The sequence below is a fragment of the Xenopus laevis genome, chromosome 3S, assembly GCF_017654675.1.
Source record: "Xenopus laevis strain J_2021 chromosome 3S, Xenopus_laevis_v10.1, whole genome shotgun sequence".
Taxonomy (NCBI): Eukaryota; Metazoa; Chordata; class Amphibia; order Anura; family Pipidae; genus Xenopus; species Xenopus laevis.
This window is the reverse complement of record NC_054376.1, coordinates 25487243-25510479: the sequence shown is the minus strand read 5'-3', so window position 1 is coordinate 25510479 and position 23237 is coordinate 25487243. Positions and strand designations below refer to the sequence as shown.

Genomic DNA, 23237 nt, shown 5'->3' with positions numbered 1-23237 from the left:
AGAAACTGACCAGCAGGTGGCTGTGTTGTAACAAAATTCATTCAATAGTACATGTATCCCTTATTATCTTGGAATAAAAACAAAATAAATAATAAATGTACACTGCAATTTCTTAGAATAGCACAATCATCAATTTTATATTCATTTGTTTTAAAGGTTAAAGCTTGACTTTAAAGTGAGACATTACTAGAGTCTGCCATAGGCAAAAGGTTTGCCATGCTTTTCTATGGGAAGCTTTGACAGGTTTTTTTTTTACAGTTGCTGTTTTCTGTGAAAGCACCTCATAGCCCCTGATGTAGAATTATATTTTCCCACAGAGAGGTTGAAAGCTGTCAAATCACTGGGGTTCTTTTCTCTGTCCTGCTCCTCTTTTTAAGCCGAGTAACACATTCTGTTTATTTTTAGGAGATGAATCCAGTGTGAGTCAATGCAGGGAACCTGGACAGACCGTGCAGATGTGTGCACCAGAGAAGATAGCAGCCGTGACCTGTAACACCCCAGGTAGAGATATCCCACAGAATGGTACTGCTACTGCTGGAACATACAGTGTATCATACAAAATGGTGCCAGCACTCCAGTAACATATACCATTCAGAAAGACACCAACACTCCTGGAACATAGATCACTCAGAAAGACACCAACACTCCTGGAACATATATCACTTAGAAAGACATCAACACTCCAGTAACATACAGTATATCACTCAGAAAGACACCAACAATCCAGGAACATATTTCATTCAAAATTGCATGTTCACCCCTAGAACACATATCACTCAGAGTAGCACCAGCACTCCTGGAATACATATCACACAGAAAGTCATTGCCACCCCTGGAACATATATCACACATAATGGCACAGATATTGCAGGTACAAAATAGCAGTGTACAGAAAACATTTTCTCACTGAACTGAATCTGACCCATAGTGTGTAGCCCTGTCATACAGAACAGCGTGCACACTCCAGAAACATAGCACCAATACCAGTGATCCCCAACCTCAACCCCTTGGATGTTGCTCCCAGTGGCCCCAAAGCAGGTGCTTATTTTTGAATTCCAGGCTTGGAGTCAAGTTTTGCTTATATAAAAACCAGGTGTACTGTCAAACAGAACCTCCTTTTGAACACCTCTCCAAATATGGCCTACCAAATAGCCAATCACAGCCCTCATTTGGTACCCCAGAACTTAATTCATGCTTGTGTCGCTCCCCAACTCGTTTTACATTTGAAAATGGCTTATGGCGGTAAGCCCGACCAATACTCTGTTATTCTATACAAAGCCATTTTTACTTGCGTTTTGATAATGGACAGGACCAGACATTAACATAAATTCCTTCTTGGGGTTTTCTACTGCCTCTTTATTTCTACTGCCTCTATATTTACTAAGCACTGGCCCCTTCACACTGAGTTTGTTTATACTTTCATGGGGAAAGACCAGAGCCTTTAAGCCTATAGAGCACCATCAGGACCCTCTTCACCGGTATGAGAGCAGTATCACGCGGTGTGTAACACTATCACCACATTAGCATGAATACGCAGTGTATAACAATATTACTCACAGAGCAGTACTGGATGGGGTTTATAGTCTTTAACACTATCACCTGACGTATATGTAGAAACCAGGATATTTAACTCTATCAGACACAGTGCAGTATATACCAGAAGCAGCACATAGCTTGTAACCCTATCATACATCATACAGATTGCCGTACAAAGCACAAGTACACAGCATGCTTTGTAGATACAGACCATGGAGCTGATTGTACAGCTACCATTCAGCAATTAGTTTTGATCACATTACAAGTTAGAAAATGAACCGATTGGTTTCTAAAGGTTAGTGGAATGATGCAATTTAACTCCTATTTTAGTACACAGGCACCACTGTATCACTATTACACAGGCAGGGCAATCCAGAGCAGAAGAGCCATACACAATGCAATACAAAGCAGAACTATGGCATTTCCGAAAATGCAGGTATAAGCACAAAGTGCAATATTTTATGTTTTCTTTAACCAACATTTCAGTGTAATTGTGGGTTAACTCTATGTTGCTTTTCAAAGTTGTAGTGAATGATTTCAGAGTGTAAAGGATGCCCACAGTGTGTGCATCAATAACAGCATTAGCATTGACATAAGTCAGTCACTTCCAAGCATTCAACCTAAACCTAAATGTACCACCAGGTCCAAACTGGCAACTGGCCTGGCTGGTCAGAGGGTTTTTTATTCTCTTTTAAACGGATACTGTCATGGCAAAACATGTTTTTTTTGAAGATGCATCAGTTAATAGTACTTCTCCTGCAGACTTCTGCACTGAAATCTGTTTTTCAAAAGAGCAAACAGATTTTTTAATATTTAACCTGGAAATCTGACATGGGGCTAGACATATTGTCAGTTTTTAAAGTGCCCTCAGTCATGACATGCTCAGATAAACTTCAGTCACTCTTTACTACTACACTGCAAGTCGGAGTGATATCACCAGGGTCAGACTGGGGGGCCCGGAGCCCACCGGTGCTGCTGTTCCAGGGCCCCCAGCCGAACCTCTGCCCCCGCCACGTGTGTGTGCACTTTTTTTTTTGTGTGGCAGGAAGATTATCCACGGTGCAGTTCTGGGTCGACGGGGCCCAGTGTCCTGTCGGCCCAGTCCGACCCTGGATTTCACCCCCCTCCCTTCTCCCCCCCAGCAGCCCATCAGCAGAACAATGTGAAGGTAACCAGATAACAGCTCCCTAACACAAGATAACAGCTCCCTGGTAGATATAAGAACAGCACTCAATTGTAAAAATCCATGTCCCACTGCAACTTGCAAATTGAATAGGAGAAACGACAGCCTGCCTGAAAGCAGTTCCATTTTAAAGTGCTGGCGCTTTCTGAAAGCACATGACCAGGCAAAATGACCTGAGATGGCTGACTATAAAACTATAAAAAATACACTTGTTGGGTTAGGACTGACATTTTACATGGTAGAGTGAATTTGTTGCAACGACACCATAAAAAAATCATGATAGAATCCCTTTAAACGGGTCAGGAAAGAATTCATTATGGTGTGATTATATGCAATTGTTATTGCCTTTATGTGGCTAAAATTACATAAGGATTACATAAAAAAATACACTACTGTCATGATCCTGAACTATTCTGCCTGTTGCCACCCAGCAGAAAATCAAACTTTGAGCTTGACTGGAGGGAGAACCTCTTGTGATGGACACGTGGAAGTATTAAAAGACGCCATGTGGAGACCCCTGTGTTACAGTGGCGTCCTGGAAAATAATGCCCCGGCACTGTGCCAGCAGGTAAAGTTAAGAGCTTTTCTCTCTAAGAAATGACATGAGAATCTAAAATGTTAGAAATATAATGCAAGGTGTTTCATCTACTAGATACATTTTATTTGCTGTTTATATTTTGTTAAATATTGTGCTCTAATTGGCTATTGCTTGGTGTAGCTTAGTAAACGTGACTGAGTACCTATTGGGTCTAGTCCTCTTTACTGTAGCATTTATTACACTCACATATACACAGTATACCTGCATGATTCACGAAATATTTCCAATCGGTAAATTGTAAAATAGGAAGGCTACTGTATCTTCATTTTTGTTTTCCAACTTCATTATATTAATAACAATGTGCTTCCTTATTTTTTGTAAACCTTTATTCCACATGTGACTTTGATTTTATACCCTCATAAATCTCTTTGTCAGTGGTGGCCAGCTGGAGTCCCTCCAGTTATTATGCCCAGTAGCATAAGGAGGGACCCCCCAGCTCACATGTTATTTACTCACAGATTTGAATTGCTGTATCTGGTGGCATTTCTGGATGTATAATATTGTTACAGCCCTGGCTGGGCAAAAAGGCATCTGTTCTCTGCTTTGGTAAAATCAGGGCCACCATCAGGGGGTCACAGGGGGTACTGTTGTACTGGGCCCGGGACTAAAGGGGGCCCTGCTGTGTTTCACTTTTCAAAATAGCCAGGCCCCCCCTTGACAGTGCAGAAGCCGTGCCGAACGGCCGAAGTACCAAATAGAAAAAGTCCCGAAGAGCTGAAGACCTGAAGCAGCGAATGGAGCCGTAGTTACCCGGAGTCCTTAAGCTGCGAAAAGACCTGAAGCTGAGAAAAGACCCGAAGCCACGAAAGGAGCCAAAGTTAAAGACCCGAAGCCACGAGTTCAGTTCTACTGAACACCAATGTGCTTTTGTTTATTTTATTAAACTCCTAGCTACCAATGTATTATTTTAATACTTTATAGGCCCCTGCCACCAATGTTTTTTTTTAAAAAAATACTCACTGGAACCCAGGGGGCCCAGAATTTTTTTTTGTACGGGCCCTGTGATTTCTAATGGCAGCCCTCAGTAAAATACAGTTTATATTCCAACTGTTTGCCTTGTCTCTCTGTGTCACAGGTAGGGTGTGTGCCCAGACAGCCTGCTTTCACAGCACTAAGCAAGGGAAGGAGAAAGCTGCCATCTGTGGCATTCCAGTGCCAAGAGAATGAGATTTATTTCTGGGAGTGTGACTCAAGGCTGGTCAACATTTGTATGGCCGATATGACGACTTACCTTCAGTGCGACCAGTCCAGGTAAGAGTGGATCACAGAACAGGAAGGAGACCTTATAGCATTTGTTACACAGTAGACTTATACAGTATATACAATCCAGACAAGGTGGTAGGGTTGATGTGATATGTAATACTGTGGCATAATTTTAGGTCAATAGCCCATGCTTCTTAGGGCCCGTCTCCATGACCCCATTTAATACAGTGTACAAGCACTATGCTACTCATGTTTACTGTGTGCCTGACCATCCCTTATACAAAATTGGCCATTATAAGGTTCCAAAACATGTAGTGCCATGCACCTCTTAATACATTCACAAAGAAACTGAACTTATCTCCTCTCCACTGAATTTTCATTATCACATGATACATTTATCCTGGACTTGGAAAAAGCAGACCACTGTTAGATTGAGCATGAGACTATATTAGAACACCTCAGTGGCTTCAAAGAACAGTTTATTTTGTACATTATTAGGTTCCCATACAGGCTCAACTCAAACGCAGAACACCTTGAATGGTGGTCCCTAACTACCATTAAGATGGCTTACTCACACGGAACCACCCTGAGCAAACCGAGCCACCATATGTACAGGCTTTACCTGTTATTATCATCTGTAAATGTTACTTGCTGTCATTGTCGTACCTTACTATGAAGATGTACATGATTTCTGCTCAGGAAAATGTATGTGTAGTAACGGAAACTTTCTCTTGGAAATATTGCTCGAATAAAAAATGTTGTTTTAAAAAAAAAAAAGATGGCTTACTAATTTTATGATCATGACTTTTTGACTAAAAACCCCTGTTTTTGAAAATACATGCACTTGTATGGATACATTACTTGTAAAACAGGGGACCAGGGAATGTGCACTGATCAATCCTCTCTTATGTTTGCTTGTAGCTAATTTGGCCAGATCAGTTGCAGTTCCATTGTATTTTATATATTTTTACTTACATCTCACCATAGACATTAAGATTTTCTCTCCTCAACAACCTATTTTACTGTGATCTGACAAATCCGTCAAATTATCGTGAGGTTAGTGGGCACTAAATGATCGTGCATTTAAAGTTTTTTTGTCCAACATTGGTTAGAAAATCAATCGGGCAGGTTAAAAGATTTTGGAATCTATCCATTGTCCAATTGTTTGCAGGGCCAAGCAGGCAGCTACCCAGAGTTTTCCTGGCTTCAACTAGACAATATCGCTTAAAGGTCTTTCTAGTTGATGCACAAATCGTACATTTAAATGATCGTTTCGAGATAAGCTTGTTCTTACGATAACAAAAAGATTTTTTAAAAATCTTAACATATATGGCCACCTTAAAGTGATACTGACGCTAAAAAACTACTTTTTAAAATATGAATGTAAATTAAAAGTTACCTATAGGTCATTAAAAGTTACCTTTAGGTCTTTTTCACTTAGAGCAGGGATCCCCAACCTTTTGAACCCGTGAGCAACATTCAGAAGTAAAAGGAGTTGGGGAGCAACATTAACATGAAAAATGTTATTGGGGTGCAAAATAAGTGCTGTGATTGGCCATTTTGCAACCCTTATGTGGATTGTCAACCTACATTGAGGCTATTTTTGGCATTACACCTGGATTTTATGCAACCAGAACTTGTCTCCAAGTCAGGAATTTAAAAATAAGCACCTGCTTTGAGGCCACTGGGAGCAACATCCAAGGGGTTGGAGAGCAACATATTGCTCACAAGCTACTGGTTGGGGATCACTGACTTAGAGGGTACCTAATATGTTGGCACCACCCCAGTTAATTATACTTTAAACCCTATACATGCTGTAATATAATAGTCCTATCTAGGTTGGAGGCAATCTGGGGCCTCCAGATGTTGTTTAGGCTGAGAGCACATAGAGCATTGGATCCAGTTTCTGCAATTAAAAGTTCAGGTCAATTGGAGTCCCTCCAATATGGGGCTTCCAAATGTTGCTGAGGCTGCGGGCACATGGAGCAATGGCTCTGGTTTATGAACTTAATGCTTGCATGCAGGCACACAGTGGAGTAGAGCGGAGGTCGGCCCAAAAAAACACAAAAGCAGGCATTTTCAGGCTGACCTCCACTTTGCAATGTATGCTTGCATGCAGTAGCGTAACTATACCCTGTGGTGCAGGCCATGCAGCCCCCCCCCCATGCAAGCAGAAGCTGTACTTTTAAGTGCAGAGGCCAGAGCTGGGCAACAAGCAGATCTGTTTCTCTCAGCCTCCAAAAAAATACAGGTTGAAAGCAGTGGAGCCAATGCTCTTTGAGCCCTAAACTGCAAGAGATATACTTATTATAATGGAACAGTGACTCGCCAGTGGGTAAATTCATAGTGGAATGGGTACATTGCTCTCTCATCTTCACTGAGCACTAGCAAATAAATTTCTGAATGTAATAATAGAAAAAAATATTTGTGTCCTTATAAAATAGTTATGTCCTTACTGAAAAAGTTATGCTTCCCCCAAACGACTAGGACACCTTCCTAAAAGTGTACAATGCGCAATTACACATAGTAAGTTAAGTTGAAAAGACACGTCCATCAAGTTTAAACTTTTAAGTGTATATATAACCTGCCTAACTGCTAGTTGATCCAGAGGAAGGCAATAAACCCTGTTTGTAGACTCTCCAATTTGTCTCAGAGGGGGAAAAATTCCTTCCTGACTCCAAATTGTCAATCGGACTAGTCCCTGGATCAACTTGTACTATGAGCTATCTGTGGTGTTTATGCAAATGGCCTGTAGATGTCACTGTGCTCATACTTCCTGGTAGCTCAAAAGTGAAAGTTACTGTTGTGTAATGCCTGCATGGTTCTGCTAATAAAGCACTGTTAAACTCTACTCATCCTCGGCTACCCAAAACATAACAAATGGTGACAAGGATGGCTCTTCTACCTCTGCAGCAGCCTGCACCTTTTCTCCCAAATCCTGGTGAGCCTACCATACCTTTTACTGCTTGGATTCGTATGTTTGAAAATTACATTATTGCTGCTGACCAAGGGGAGATTTCTGCTGCTAGAAAGCGTGATTTACTTATTCACTGCCTGGGAGCAGAGGGGCAGTGTATATTCTATACATTACCATTACCTGATGATACTTATGAAACTGCTCTTACTGCTATAAAGAACTTTTTCGTGCCAAGAGTAAATGTGGTTGCTGAAAGATATAAATTCCGCCAACGTCGAAAACGTAATGGCAGATGAAATGCTAAGAGACCAAATAGTGGAAAAAACAAACTCACCTCGCATTAGAGAGAGACTGCTCCTAGAGCAGGATTTAACCCTTGCAAAGGCTATTACAGTTGCTAGCCAAATTGAAACAGCAGTGGCAGAGGCTAAAACTCTCAGTCAGGGAACTGCTGGGAATGTACAGATTGTGAATTCAACACTGTGGCCTAATAATGCACAGTCACAGGCAAAATACAGTGCTAAGGAAAGGGATTCACCTACACTGCAAAACCATACAGCAAATACAAATAGAAAATACTGCTTTCGCTGTGGTTCAACACAACACACTGCAAATGTTACATGTCCTGCAAAAGCTAAACGGTGCCGCAAATGCACGAAAGTAGGACATTTTGCTAAGATCTGCCTTAGTTCTGCTAAAGATCTTCATGAAGTCACTACTACAAATGTTACAGTGTTAAGTGTGGATAAAATTGGTACATTTATTCCAGACAAGTTTATATGCACTGTCAGTGTTAGTACTGCTTCTGCTTACAAGCGACACTCCATTAACCTGATACTTGATACAGGTTCAGCTGTTTCTATACTACCAAAGGATATTTTCTTGAAATACTTTGCAAAAGATCCGCTTGTTGCTCCTGCCCTGAAACTGGTCAGTTACTTAAAGGATCCAATCCCTGTGCTTGGTTGCTTGCCAGTGACTGTACAATTTGAATCAAATACTGCAAAATGTGAGTAAGTATTCCACTGTTGAAAAAGAAGCTCTAGCATGTGTTTGGGCAACAGAAAAATGGAGAACCTACCTATGGGGTAGAGAATTTACCTTATGCACTGATCATAGCCCTTTAACTACACTGCTTACAACAAAGGGACTAGAAAGAGCTGGAATGCGTATAGATAGATGGTCAGCAAGACTACTGAATTTCAACTACAAAATGCAATACAAACCAGGTTTGAAAAATGTTACTGCTGATTGTTTGTCATGTTTACCTTTACCTGCAGCTTCTGATACACTGGATGAAGACATAGAAGTTGTAGCATTGACTGATTTACCATCATCTACAATTACAGCTGCTGATTTTAAGCAAACTTGCCTCACATGTCCAATTCAAGTAAAACTACGGAAGATCTTACAAAGCAAATGGCCAAATGCTGAGAAGAAACTCAGTCCTAATCTTCAACCTTACTACAGGATTAGACACAAACTGTCCTTAGTAGATGGCTATGTTGTCCGTGGAGCTCATCTTTACTGGTCCAGAGACCTTGCGAGAAAAGCTCATACAACTTGCATCAAGGAAGTCATCAAGGAATTGTATGTACTAAACAAAGACTATGAGAACTATACTGGTGGCCAGAAATGGATGCTGATGTGGTAACTGCCATTCATTCTTGTGTTACTTGTCAGAATCATGGCAAAACAGCTATCACACATACACCACCACTTCAGCCAGTACCATTCCCTGATTCAGCATGGGGAAAACTTGCTATTGATATTGTCGTTCCTTTTACAGATGCTCCTATAGACTGCAGATTTGCTATAACCTTGATAGGCTATTACAGTAAATGGCCTGAAATTGCATTTGTTTATCATATAACAACAGCTACAGTAATAACATTTCTGTCTACAGTCTTCAGCAGAGAAGGTAATCCAAAGAGTTAATATCAGACAATGGACCACAGTTTGCCTCATATGAGTTTGAATTCTTTCTGAGAGAGAGGAATATTGTGCATAGGAAATCTTCAGTGTATTACCCACAAGCAAATTGAGAAATCGAGCGATTCAACAGAAGTCTGAAAGAAGCACTACAGACAGCAAATCTTACTGGGAAATCTTGGAAAGTATTTACAACAGAGTTCCTACATAACTACAGAGCAACGCGCCATGCAACAACTCAATCATATCCAGCTGAATTATTACATGGCAGACAGATGCGCACTAAGTTACATGTTGCAGACATCAAACTTCCACAAAATATTGTGCCTACAAAATCATGTACTGTTGACATTGTGAAACATCACCAAGCCAAATGCAAGACTTATACTGACAGAAAACGTGGTGCAAGAGAAGTACACTTTCAACCTGGATCTTTAGTCAGAATTAAGAAACCAGGAATACTGAAACAAGGACAATCTAAATTTACTACACCACTTGAAGTGAGACGCCAGCGAGGACCATACACATATGAACTGTCTGATGGATGCATGTTAGATATGACTTTGGAGAAGTTCTATTTAAAGAAGGACATTTTCCTACTCCTGATGTCCACTGCAATAGGCCTGAAGAAAGTGAACCTATCAGGCGTACTGAGAGAATCAGAAAACTACCTGCATGGACACAGGACTATGTGATGTGAATAATGTATATTATTGCTTTAAGGTGCATTGTTGTTGTTTATTACATTTGCCCAAATGCTTTCCTATTATAGGGGGAATATGTGGTGTTTATGCAAATGGCCTGTAGATGTCTCTGTGCTCAAGATTTATACTGTGCATACTTCCTGGTAGCTTAAAAGTGAAAGTTACTGTTGTGTAATGCCTGCATGACTCTTCTAATAAAGAACTGTTATACTCTACTCATCCTCAGCTACCCAAAACATAACACGATCTTCCATAACCCTGTATTCCCTCACTTGATAAAAAGCCACCCCAACCCCTTCTTAAAGCTATCTAATGTATCAGCCTGTACAACTGATTCAGGGAGAGAATTCCACATCTTCACAGGTAAAAAAAACCTTCAGAATATTTAAGTGGAGGCTCCTTTCTTCTAATCGGAATGGGTGACCTTGTGTCAGCTGGAAAGACCTACTGGTAAATAAAGCATTAGAGCATTAGAGATTATTATATGATCCCCTTATATATTTATACATAGTTATCATATCACCCCTCAAGCGCCTTTTCTCCAGTGTGAACAACCCCAACTTGGCCAGACTTTCCTCATAGCTAAGATTTTCAATACCTTTTCCCAGCTTGCCCAGTTGCCCTTCTCTGCCCCCTCACTAATTCTAATTGCCTCTTGTCTTCTGAACTTTGCTTTACTGAACCAGATAAGCTAAACCTGCAGTTCACAAGGACTATGTCCCAGTAGTTTGCCTTTTATCTCTGTGATTCTACTCTTATATATTCTGCCATTGTTCCACAGGATGCAGGAGTCCTGGATGGTCTGGCTGGCCATCTTCATGGCATTTCTGATGATTACATTCTTCTTCTGGAATAAGATATGCAAGACCTGCAAATGCTGCATGGACTGTTATAGGCACAGGCACTTCTCTGTTTCAGGCATGCAACGTTTTGGCAGGAAATCTACCCGCAGAAGTATATATCGGAGGGAATCCCCGGTTGTTACCGTCCAGGAGACACATAGCCCACCTTCCTCCCCTGCTGTCATAGGAAACCCCAGTGGTATGTGTAACTGTTGCCTAGTTTCATACAACGTGTATAGCAATTAGGGGATGCAAAGATGATTGGAAACACAAAACTGTGGCCAATTCACTTTCCGGGGTGGGGGTCTTTAACCTTCAAAGCAATAATTAAGCAGGGGTTTATATGTTACAATGGAAAGGTAGACAATAATAGGTGCCAATAAAAATGTAGCTTCTATTTTTTTGGTGGGTAAAGACACCAATGACAGCATTTTAGACTGCAAGCCAAAAGAGCAGAATAAAAAATTGAAATCAAAAGCCTTATAAGATGGAATACATTTAATACTCAAATACTTTTAGGGTCAGGGCACACAAGCAGATTCAGGGAGTCGCGCCAGCGACAAATCCCCTCTTCTTTGGGGCGACTACTCTCCCCGAACTGCCTCCCCGTCGGCTTAAATCGCTGGCGGGTAGGGATGTAGCGAACGTCGGAAAAAAAGTTCGCGAACATATTCGCGAACTTGCGCAAAAACGCGAGCGGTTCGCGAACGGTTCGCGAACCCCATAGACTTCAATGGGAAGGCGAACTTTAACATCTAGAAAAGACATTTCTGGCCAGAAAAATGATTTTAAAGTTGTTTAAAGGGTGCAACGACCTGGACAGTGGCATGCCAGAGGGGGATCAAGGGCAAAAATGTATCTGAAAAATCTGCCTGTGTGTGCTTGGAAGAGATAGTGTAGGGGGAGAGCTGTTAGTGATTTCAGGGACAGATGATAGTAAGTTTGCTGGCTAGTAATCTGCTTGATACTGCTCTGTATTGGAGGGACAGAAGTCTGCAGGGATTTGAGGGACATTTTAGCTTAGGTAGCTTTGCTGGCTAGTAATCTACTGTTCTCTTTAAACAACTGCCATACGTTGACCTTGTAGGCATTGTTTGCCCAGTTTTTTTGGACGCAGCCACTGAAGCACAGTTGCCAGAAAAAATATGCCATATAAATGCTGAAAATAGTCATTTTTCGCCATACGTTGACCTTGTAGACATTGTTTGCCCAGTTTTTTTGGACGCAGCCACTGAAGCACAGTTGCCAGAAAAATTATGCCATATAAATGCTGAAAATATAAATTTTTTTGGTTGCAGCCACTGAAGCACAGAGGCCAGAAAAATTATGCCATATAAATGCAGAAAATATGCATTTTTTTGGTCGCAGCCACTGAAGCACAGTTGACAGAAAAATTATGCCATATAAATGCTGAAAATATAAACTTTTTTGGTTGCAGCCACTGAAGCACAGAGGCCAGAAAAATTATGCCATATAAATGCAGAAAACATGCATTTTTTTGGTCGCAGCCACTGAAGCACAGTTGACAGAAAAATTATGCCATATAAATGCTGAAAATATAAATTTTTTTGGTTGCAGCCACTGAAGCACAGAGGCCAGAAAAATTATGCCATATAAATGCAGAAAATATGCATTTTTTTGGTCGCAGCCACTGAAGCACAGTTGCCAGAAAAAATATGCCATATAAATGCTGAAAATAGTCATTTTTTGCCATATACGTTGAGTCAACGTATGGCAAAAAATGACTATTTTCAGCATTTATATGGCATATTTTTTCTGGCCTCTGTGCTTCAGTGGCTGCGGCCAAAAAAACTGGGCAAACAATGCCTACAAGGTCAACGTCGTTGACCTTGTAGGCATTGTTTGCCCAGTTTTTTTGGCCGCAGCCACTGAAGCACAGAGGCCAGAAAAAATATGCCATATAAATGCTGAAAATAGTCATTTTTTTGGTCGCAGCCACTGAAGCACAGTTGCCAGAAAAATTATGCCATATAAATGCTGAAAATATAAATTTTTTTGGTTGCAGCCACTGAAGCACAGAGGCCAGAAAAATTATGCCATATAAATGCAGAAAATATGCATTTTTTTGGTTGCAGCCACTGAAGCACAGAGGCCAGAAAAATTATGCCATATAAATGCAGAAAATATGCATTTTTTTGGATGCAGCCACTGAAGCACAGTTGCCAGAAAAAATATGCCATATAAATGCTGAAAATAGTCATTTTTTGCCATACGTTGACCTTGTAGACATTGTTTGCCCAGTTTTTTTGGTTGCAGCCACTGAAGCACAGAGGCCAGAAAAAATTAAACCAGTAGGGTTTGCACCCTAGTTTGTAACGGTGGCGGAGGGAGGAGGAGGACGCTAAAGGACAGCTGTGTGTGGAGTCATGAGGCTTGAAGAGAAGGACAGCTGCATAGAAGTCAGAACAAGTCTTCCGGCGTGCAGTAACCCTCCGAGATCCACCCCTCATTCATTTTAATAAAGGTCAGGTAATCGACACTTTTGTGACCTAGGCGAGTTCTCTTCTCAGTTACAATCCCTCCTGCTGCACTGAAGGTCCTTTCTGAGAGCACACTTGAGGCTGGGCAAGACAAGAGGTTCATGGCAAATTGTGACAGCTCTGGCCACAGATCAAGCCTGCGCACCCAGTAGTCCAGGGGTTCATCGCTCCTCAGAGTGTCGATATCTGCAGTTAATGCCAGGTAGTCCGCTACCTGCCGGTCGAGGCGTTCTTTGAGGGTGGATCCAGAAGGGTTGTGGCGCTGCCTTGGACAGAAAAACATTTGCATGTCTGACGTTACAGACTGGCCAAAGGGCTTTGTCCTTGCAGGTGTGCTCGTGGCAGGATTACTGGCACCTCTGCCCCTGGAATGTTGATGAGTTCCTGAAGTGACATCACCCTTAAAAGCATTGTACAACATGTTTTGCAGGCTGGTTTGTAAATGCCGCATCTTTTCGGACTTGTGGTATGTTGGTAACATTTCTGACACTTTATGCTTGTACCGAGGGTCTAGTAGCGTTGCGACCCAGTACAGGTCCTTCTCCTTAAGCCTCTTGATACGGGGGTCCTTCAACAGGCATGACAGCATGAAAGACCCCATTCTCACAAGGTTGGATGCAGAGCTATCCATCTCCGCTTCCTCATTATCAAGGACTGCATCATCCACGGTCTCCTCCCCCCAGCCACGTACAAGACCAGGGGTCCCCAAAAGGTCACCACTAGCCCCCTGGGAAGCCTGCTCCTGTTGGTCCTCCTCCTCCTCCTCCACAAAGCCACCTTCCTCCTCTGACTCCACTTCTGGCACCTCTCCCTGCGTTGCAGCAGGTGCCTGGGTTCGTTCTGGTGATTCCGACCAGAAATCGTGCGCTTCCAGCTCCTCGTCACGCTGGTCTACAGCCTCATCTGTCACTCGTCGCACGGCACGCTCCAGGAAGAAAGCGAAGGGTATTAGGTCGCTGATGGTGCCTTCGGTGCGACTGACCATATTTGTCACCTCTTCAAAAGGTCGCATGAGCCTGCAGGCATCGCGCATAAGCACCCAGTAACGGGGGAAAAAAATCCCCAGCTGTGCAGATCCAGTCCTACCACCCAGTTCAAAAAGGTACTCGTTGACGGCCCTTTGTTGTTGCAGCAGACGTTCCAACATAAGGAGCGTTGAATTCCAGCGAGTCTGGCTGTCAGAAATCAAACGCCTGACTGGCATGTTGTAGCGCTGCTGAATGTCAGCAAGGCGTGCCATGGCTGTGTAGGAACGTCTGAAATGGGCCGACACCTTTCTGGACTGGGTGAGAACGTCCTGGAATCCTGGGTACTTGGAGACAAAACGTTGGACTATTAAATTTAACACATGTGCCATGCAGGGCACATGTGTTAAATTGCCTAGTCTCAACGCTGCCAACAGATTGCTTCCATTGTCACACACCACTTTTCCGATCTGCAGTTGGTGTGGGGTCAGCCACCGATCGGCCTGTGACTGCAGAGATGACAGGAGTACAGATCCGGTATGGTTTTTGCTTTCCAGGCACGTCATCCCCAAGACAGCGTGACAACGGCGTACCTGGCACGTCGAATAGCCTAGGGGGAGCTGGGGGTGCACAGGTGTGGAGGAGGAGAAGGAGGACCCAGCAGCAGAGTAAGAAGAAGAAGAAGACGAGGTAGAGAGCGATGGAGGAGTAGAGGTGGTGGCAGAACCGCGTGCAATCCGTGGCGGTGACACCAACTCCACTGTTGTTGTTGAGCTACCCATTCCCTGCTTCCCAGCCATTACCAAGTTCACCCAGTGGGCAGTGTAGGTGACATACCTGCCCTGACCATGCTTGGAGGACCATGCGTCAGTAGTCATATGGACCTTTGGCCCAACACTAAGTGACAGAGATGCGGTAACTTGGCTCTGCACATGTTGGTACAGGTGTGGTATTCCCTTTTTAGAAAAAAAATTGCGGCTGGGTACCTTCCACTGCGGTGTCCCAATTGCTACAAATTTGCGGAAGGCCTCAGAGTCCACCAGCTGGTATGGTAAAAGCTGGCGGGCTAAGAGTGCAGACAAGCCAGCTGTCAGACGCCGGGCAAGGGGTGACAGTCAGACATTGGCTTCTTACGCTCAAACATGGCCTTCACAGAAACTTGGCTGGTGGCAGATGACTGGGAATGGGAACAGGTGGTCAAGGTGGAAGGCGGAGTGGAGGGTGGTTCAGACGGGTCAAGGAGAGCAGAGGTAGAGCAGTAAGATGCTGGACCAGAAGGAGTGTGGCTTTTAGTTTGCCTGTTGCCTTTGAGGTGTTGCTCCCAAAGTGCTTTGTGCTTGCCGCTCATGTGCCTTCGCATAGAAGTTGTACCTATGTGGCTGTTGGGCTTACCAAGGCTCAGTTTCTGACTGCACTCATTGCAAATTACAATGCTTTTGTCAGAGGCACACACATTAAAAAAATCCCACACTGCTGACTTTTTGGAAGTGTGCGATCTGGCGGTAACAGTAGAAGTTGGCGGAGTTGGCGGTATTGGCGGCAATGGCGGGTGCGTTGGCCGGCTGAACACAGGTGCCGATACATGTTGTTGCCCTGCTGATCCCTGCGGGCTGTCCTCCCTGCTTCTTCTAAGTCTTATTCTCCTACTGCCTCTCTGACTCTCCGTCTCTCCATCTGAACTACCCTCCTCTTGCTCTCTTCTACTAGGCACCCACAAAACATCAATCTCCTCATCATCATTCTCCTCAGATGCATCAATTTCTTCTGACACATCACAGAAGGAAGCAGCAGCGGGGACCTCCTCCTCATCACTCATTATGTCCATCTCTATCGTGTTCTCTGCCAGAATTAAATCTGGTGTAAGGTCCTCATCTCCTTCATCTTCTTCTGGCAATAATGGTTGCGCATTACTCAGTTCAAGAAACTCATTGGAAAATAACTCCTCTGACCCCAGTGAAGAAGGGGCACCGGTGGTGGAGGAAGTGTTACGTGGGGTGGCCATAGCAGTGGAGGATGAGGAGGATGTTGTGGTAAAGTTAGAAACGGTAGAGGATGGGGTGTGCTGTGTAAGCCAGTCAACTACCTCTTCAGCATTTTGGGAGTTCAGGGTCATTGGCTTTTTAAAACTGGGCAATTTGCTAGGGCCACAGGATTGCATAGCAGCACGGCCCCTAGCACGGCCTCTGCGTGGCGCCTGCCTTTGCCTGGCATTTATTTTTAAAAAAAAACAACAACAACAACAAAAACTCAGTTGGTTTTTCTGGAAACGATAATACACACAGCTAGATGGCGGGTTGAAGAAAACACTGTGCAAATAATGCCTACAAAGTCAACGTATACACTACTACAGCGGTGGATACGGATTACGTAAAATATATGAATGCTGCTTGAAAAAAAGTAACTCAAGTGGTTTTTCTAGAGACGATAATATTATCAATATTTAGACAAAATGTGAACAAGGTCACACAGCTCGATGGCGGGTTGAAGAAAACAGTGTGCAAATAATGCCTACAAGGTCAACGTATACACTACTACAGCGGTGGATACGGATTACGTAAAATATATGAATGCTGCTTGAAAAAAAGTAACTCAAGTGGTTTTTCTAGAGACGATAATATTATCAATATTTAGACAAAATGTGAACAAGGTCACACAGCTCGATGGCGGGTTGAAGAAAACAGTGTGCAAATAATGCCTACAAGGTCAACGTATACACTACTACAGCGGTGGATACGGATTACGTAAAATATATGAATGCTGCTTGAAAAAAAGTAACTCAAGTGGTTTTTCTAGAGACGATAATATTATCAATATTTAGACAAAATGTGAACAAGCTCACACAGCTCGATGGCGGGTTGAAGAAAACACTGTGCAAATAATGCCTACAAGGTCAACGTATACACTACTACAGCGGTGGATACGGATTACGTAAAATATATGAATGCTGCTTGAAAAAAAGTAACTCAAGTGGTTTTTCTAGAGACGATAATATTATCAATATTTAGACAAAATGTGAACAAGGTCACACAGCTCGATGGCGGGTTGAAGAAAACAGTGTGCAAATAATGCCTACAAGGTCAACGTATACACTACTACAGCGGTGGATACGGATTACGTAAAATATATGAATGCTGCTTGAAAAAAAGTAACTCAAGTGTTTTTCTGAGACGATAATATTATCAATATTTAGACAAAATGTGAACAAGCTCACACAGCTCGATGGCGGGTTGAAGAAAACACTGTGCAAATAATGCCTACAAGGCCAACGTATACACTACTACAGCGGTGGATACGGATTACGTAAAATATATGAATGCTGCTTGAAAAAAGTGACTCCGGTGTTTTTTCTGGAGACGGTAATATTATGGATATTTAGACAGAATGGGAACAAGGTCACACAGCTCGATGGCGGGTTGAAGAAAACAGTGTGCAAATAATGCCTACAAGGCCAACGTATACACTACTACAGCGGTGGATACGGATTACGTAAAATATATGAATGCTGCTTGAAAAAAGTGACTCCGGTGTTTTTTCTGGAGACGGTAATATTATGGATATTTAGACAGAATGGGAACAAGGTCACACAGCTCGATGGCGGGTTGAAGAAAACAGTGTGCAAATAATGCCTACAAGGTCAACGTATACACTACTACAGCGGTGGATACGGATTACGTAAAATATATGAATGCTGCTTGAAAAAAAGTAACTCAAGTGGTTTTTCTAGAGACGATAATATTATCAATATTTAGACAAAATGTGAACAAGGTCACACAGCTCGATGGCGGGTTGAAGAAAACAGTGTGCAAATAATGCCTACAAGGTCAACGTATACACTACTACAGCGGTGGATACGGATTACGTAAAATATATGAATGCTGCTTGAAAAAAAGTAACTCAAGTGGTTTTTCTAGAGACGATAATATTATCAATATTTAGACAAAATGTGAACAAGCTCACACAGCTCGATGGCGGGTTGAAGAAAACACTGTGCAAATAATGCCTACAAGGCCAACGTATACACTACTACAGCGGTGGATACGGATTACGTAAAATATATGAATGCTGCTTGAAAAAAGTGACTCCGGTGTTTTTTCTGGAGACGGTAATATTATGGATATTTAGAAAGAATGGGAACAAGGTCACACAGCTCGATGGCGGGTTGAAGAAAACAGTGTGCAAATAATGCCTACAAGGCCAACGTATACACTACTACAGCGGTGGATACGGATTACGTAAAATATATGAATGCTGCTTGAAAAAAGTGACTCCGGTGTTTTTTCTGGAGACGGTAATATTATGGATATTTAGACAGAATGGGAACAAGGTCACACAGCTCGATGGCGGGTTGAAGAAAACAGTGTGCAAATAATGCCTACAAGGCCAACGTATACACTACTACAGCGGTGGATACGGATTACGTAAAATATATGAATGCTGCTTGAAAAAAGTGACTCCGGTGTTTTTTCTGGAGACGGTAATATTATGGATATTTAGACAGAATGGGAACAAGGTCACACAGCTCGATGGCGGGTTGAAGAAAACAGTGTGCAAATAATGCCTACAAGGCCAACGTATACACTACTACAGCGGTGGATACGGATTACGTAAAATATATTATGGCTGCTTGAAAAAAGTGACTCCGGTGTTTTTTCTGGAGACGGTAATATTATGGATATTTAGACAGAATGTGAACAAGGTCACACAGCTCGATGGCGGGTTGAAGAAAACAGTGTGCAAATAATGCCTACAGGGCAAATAATGCCTAAAAGGTCAACTTATACACTACTACAGCGGTAGTAAAATAAAAAAAAGTAAAATAAAAAAAAAATGAATATTAAAAAAAAAAAATTAAAGTTGGTGCTGCTGAACTACTAGGAGCAGCAGATTAGCACACCAGTCCCACTCCCCAACACTGCTAGACTAATAGCACTGGGCTCTTATAGTAGTAGTAGTAGTAGTAGTAGTAAAACAACAAAAAAATAAATAAAAGCAGTCCTTACAAGGACTACTGTTATTGCAGCAGTCAGCAGATGAGATCAGAAGCAGGACAGCTGCCCACTGCAGCTACATACAGAGCACTGCAGTAGAAGGTAGATTACTAGCCAGCAAAGCTACCTAAGCTTAAATGTCCCTCAAACCCCTGCAGACTTCTGTCCCTCCAATAACAGAGCAGTATCAAAACGATTACTAGCCAGCAAACTTTCAACTGTCCCTGAAATCACTAACAGGCAGCAGCTCTCTCCCTACACTATCTCTTCAGCACACACAGGCAGAGTGAAAAAACGCTGCAGGGCTTCGGTTTTTATAGGGAAGGGGAGTGGTCCAGGGGAGAGCTTCCTGATTGGCTGCCATGTACCTGCTGGTCTGGGGTGAGAGGGCAAAAAAAAGCGCCAACAATGGCGAACCCAAAATGGCGAACGTCGCGCGACGTTCGCGAACTTCCGGCGAGCGCGAACACCCGATGTTCGCGCGAACAAGTTCGCCGGCGAACAGTTCGCGACATCTCTACTGGCGGGATGGCACTCGACAAGATTCGTTTTCTGAAGTTGCCCGAAGTTGCCTCACGAATAAACTTTGGAAAATGAAACGTGCAGAGTGCCGTCCCACCAGCGATTTGCATTTTAGGCGGCAGGGAGGCAGTTTGGGGAGATTAGTCACCCCGAAGAAGAGGAGATTTGTCGCCGGGCGACTAATCTCCCTGAATCTGCCTTTGTGCCCCGACCCTAAAGGGGCATATTTATCAAGGTTCGAATTCCGAGTTTAGGAGAGTTTCTAAAAACTCCCATCTACTTGAAATTAGAAAAAAACAACCAATACAAATCTATTAAAAAAATTTTTTTTTTATATTTGATTGAATAAGATCGACCTGCAAACTCGAATTGAATTGGATTTAAAAAAAAAAAAAAAAAAAATACGATTTTCAAAAGTCCACCAAATGACTCCAAATTGGTTGTCCCCTACAGGCTAAAACACCAATTCGGAAGGTTTTAGATGGCGAATAGTCAAATTTGAATTCAGTACATGATAAATTATAAAATTCTAATTTTGAATTTTTTTTAAACTCAAATCGAATTTGGACTTTTCCTTAGTCGACTTACACTAAAATAAACTTGTAATTCGAATTTAAAAATTTGGATTTTCAATTCGACCCTTGATAAATCTGCCTCTAAACTTAAGGAACAAACACCTAACCTTCCAGTTTGTCCTAAAGTTTATAAAATGATAAACAATTATAACAGCATTTCATTGTGGATGGCAGAGACTGGCAAATGTTATGGCAGGGAGACAACAAATCTTCTAGTGTTTGGCTCTTCATTTTATTCCATCTCATTACACTTTTTCCTCATTACTTTGGTTACAGAAGTAAACGCCTTGCTGGCTCCCCATGGATTCCGGCTGAACAATACCATCACCCCACCTCCCAGTTACATGCACGCTCTAAAAATCCTCTCTCGGCCTCTAGAGAACACGCAGACTCCACCACCCAGCTACCTGGAGGCACTGAAGATCCTCTCCCGCCCAGTTATTGTCCATGTTCATGCGTCAGAGAATGCAGAGGAAAAAGAGGATCTGACTGCCCCTTCTGATCAGGCCAAGGAGGATACGAACTGAAAATGAAACTTAATGAACTTTAATGCACTGGAATGGTCACAATAGCAATAAATCTACATCTAATGTGACTGTCAAAAGCAAACCAATAATACACTACAGAATAGTCTTGACTCGCATCCTGAATTCCCAACATACATGGGATTTTTTTGCCTCCGCAAGCCAGATTTACTTGTGTTGGTGATGTCTGCCTTGCTGGGCCATAATCCATCACACTGATCATGAAGTCTTTAGCATCCTGGGGTTATTTTTTTGGAAAGATACAGTGTACGATATCACAAGCAACTATTTCAGCTTACAAGCGTGCCTTGTCTCATAAAATATAGTTGGGTAGAGCATACCTCCCAACATTTTGGAAATAAAAAGAGGGACAAAAAAGTTGCTGCGGGATGCGTGGAAAACTTGTTTGACCATGCCCATTTTTGTGGCCACACCCCCTAATTACAATGTTCATTTTACAAACTTTCACAGGTTATATAAGTTTGAACATATTTCTGTGTTTTTTTTTCACTTATTACAGTTTTGCTAATGAAGGTGAATTGCCCTTTAAGCTGTGGATCTAACTCAGGTAGCTGTAGTACTTGCTCCCCAAGAGAATGAATTTCTCTCATTCCTGCACTTACAACAGGCACACACCAACCGACAACCATAAAGGTGGCCATAGACGCAAAGATCCTTGATTGGACAGGTGTGATTTTGTCCCGACTGTCCCGCTGGAGCCAATTGCGCTCTCATCGTAATCTGATAGTTCGGCCATAGGGCCGAACGTTCGGATTACCCCCAATATAGCCATGCCCGTTAGTGGCATACCGGGGAAAGATCGGCTTTTCGCGATGTCGCCAAAAAAGCGGATTTTTGCATCTATGGCCACCTTTAGGGGGTTATTTATTAAAGTCTGAATGCCAAATACTCAAAAATTTGTGTTTTTTTTTTAAAATCCGAATTTTTAGTGGAAAAAAAAACCTTGCATTTTTCTGTGTTTATTATACCCAGAGGATGTGAAAAGTCCAATCTGAAAATCTGGCATCTCAGACCGGTTGTATATAAGTCAATGTGAGAAGTCCTGAACATATCCTGATCTGCGCTGGGTTTCATGCAGAAAATCCGAAAAATTCATACGATTCTATTCTACATTTTTTTTCAAGTTTTTCCCACACAGGAAATCTTTGGAAACAATGTATTGATAAATAAGGGGAAAAAACTCTTGTGGATTTGGTCGGAATAGTTTTCAGAAAATACTCGGATTTTCGGATTTTGATAAATAACCCCCTATATGTGCACCAGCATTAGTCAAATACGAGTAGAGCGAATGCTGCCTTTTGTTACTCAGGTTCCAGTTTGAATGGTTAGCTCTGTGTCAGAATGACTGGATGTAACTCGTAATTAATGTGCTCAGTCTGCTCCTTGCTGTACACTCCATGTGGGTGCTTGTTATTTAAGCTTACAGGGAGAAAGGTCGGATTTTAAATGAAATTTTTGTCTTGATAAATTATTTTTCCTTGTTCTCAGCACAGTGTGAAGCATCTATGGCTGTTTACTTACATGCAAACTTTATTATGACACTGTGATTTTTCTACCAATAAATCTTATTATATTGCTGCTAATCCAGATGCTTCTCTTAGGAATTCTTTCCAAATATCTCTTGGAACACCTCATGTTATGTGATAATGCTGGGAATTGTAGTTCACTTAAAGGGAAGAAAGCGGGACATCTTTAATAAAGTATATCAAACATTCTGATATAAGTCAATAATGGGAACACCTCAGGCTGTAGGCACTATTATTACATTCATAGTATTATTTCTATATGTATCATTACTGGTTGCATTTTTAGGCAACCTTATCAAACTGAGGAATCAAAATGAAGACAGACGAATATGACTTGCTCAAGGCGCATAAGTGCTTTTACAATGCTAGCCACAAGAGGGCATATTGTGAGTACAGTATATAAGATAACTGGAAATTCTCTTTGTTGCAACTTGATGGCCATGATGCCTTTTTTTAAAATATCACAATGTAAATATCAGTCATGACACCAACAGATTTGTGAAATGAATTTTTTTGTACAATTGATCTTGTTCAAGTTAGGGACTGTGTAGTATGTTATTTCCCCCCAGAGTAAAGTCTTTTATGGCCTCTTGATTCACCAATGAACTGCTGGTGCTTTATATGAAATGCTCCATGTATAAATGGGTAGTCTTGGTTTTAACTTGTAAAGCCCATACACCAGGATCAGACTGACCTGCTA

The 23237-nt window shown here is 42.1% G+C and overlaps 1 protein-coding gene across 2 annotated transcripts in view; it reads left to right on the top strand.

Annotated features, from left to right (window-relative positions):
• Window positions 1-21395, top strand: part of LOC108712716 (deleted in malignant brain tumors 1 protein-like) — a 29089-nt gene extending 7694 nt beyond the window's left edge. The window contains exons 4-8 of one of the 2 annotated variants that reach the window (XM_018255085.2): window positions 406-501; window positions 3151-3287; window positions 4393-4568; window positions 10855-11114; window positions 20743-21395. In XM_018255085.2, the coding sequence (XP_018110574.1) occupies window positions 406-501; window positions 3151-3287; window positions 4393-4568; window positions 10855-11114; window positions 20743-20993 (920 nt within the window). In that variant the 3' untranslated portion in view covers window positions 20994-21395. The remainder of the gene's footprint in view (window positions 1-405; window positions 502-3150; window positions 3288-4392; window positions 4569-10854; window positions 11115-20742) is intronic. The other variant, XM_018255086.2, reaches the window with a different exon arrangement.
• The last annotated feature ends 1842 nt before the right edge of the window (window positions 21396-23237 follow it).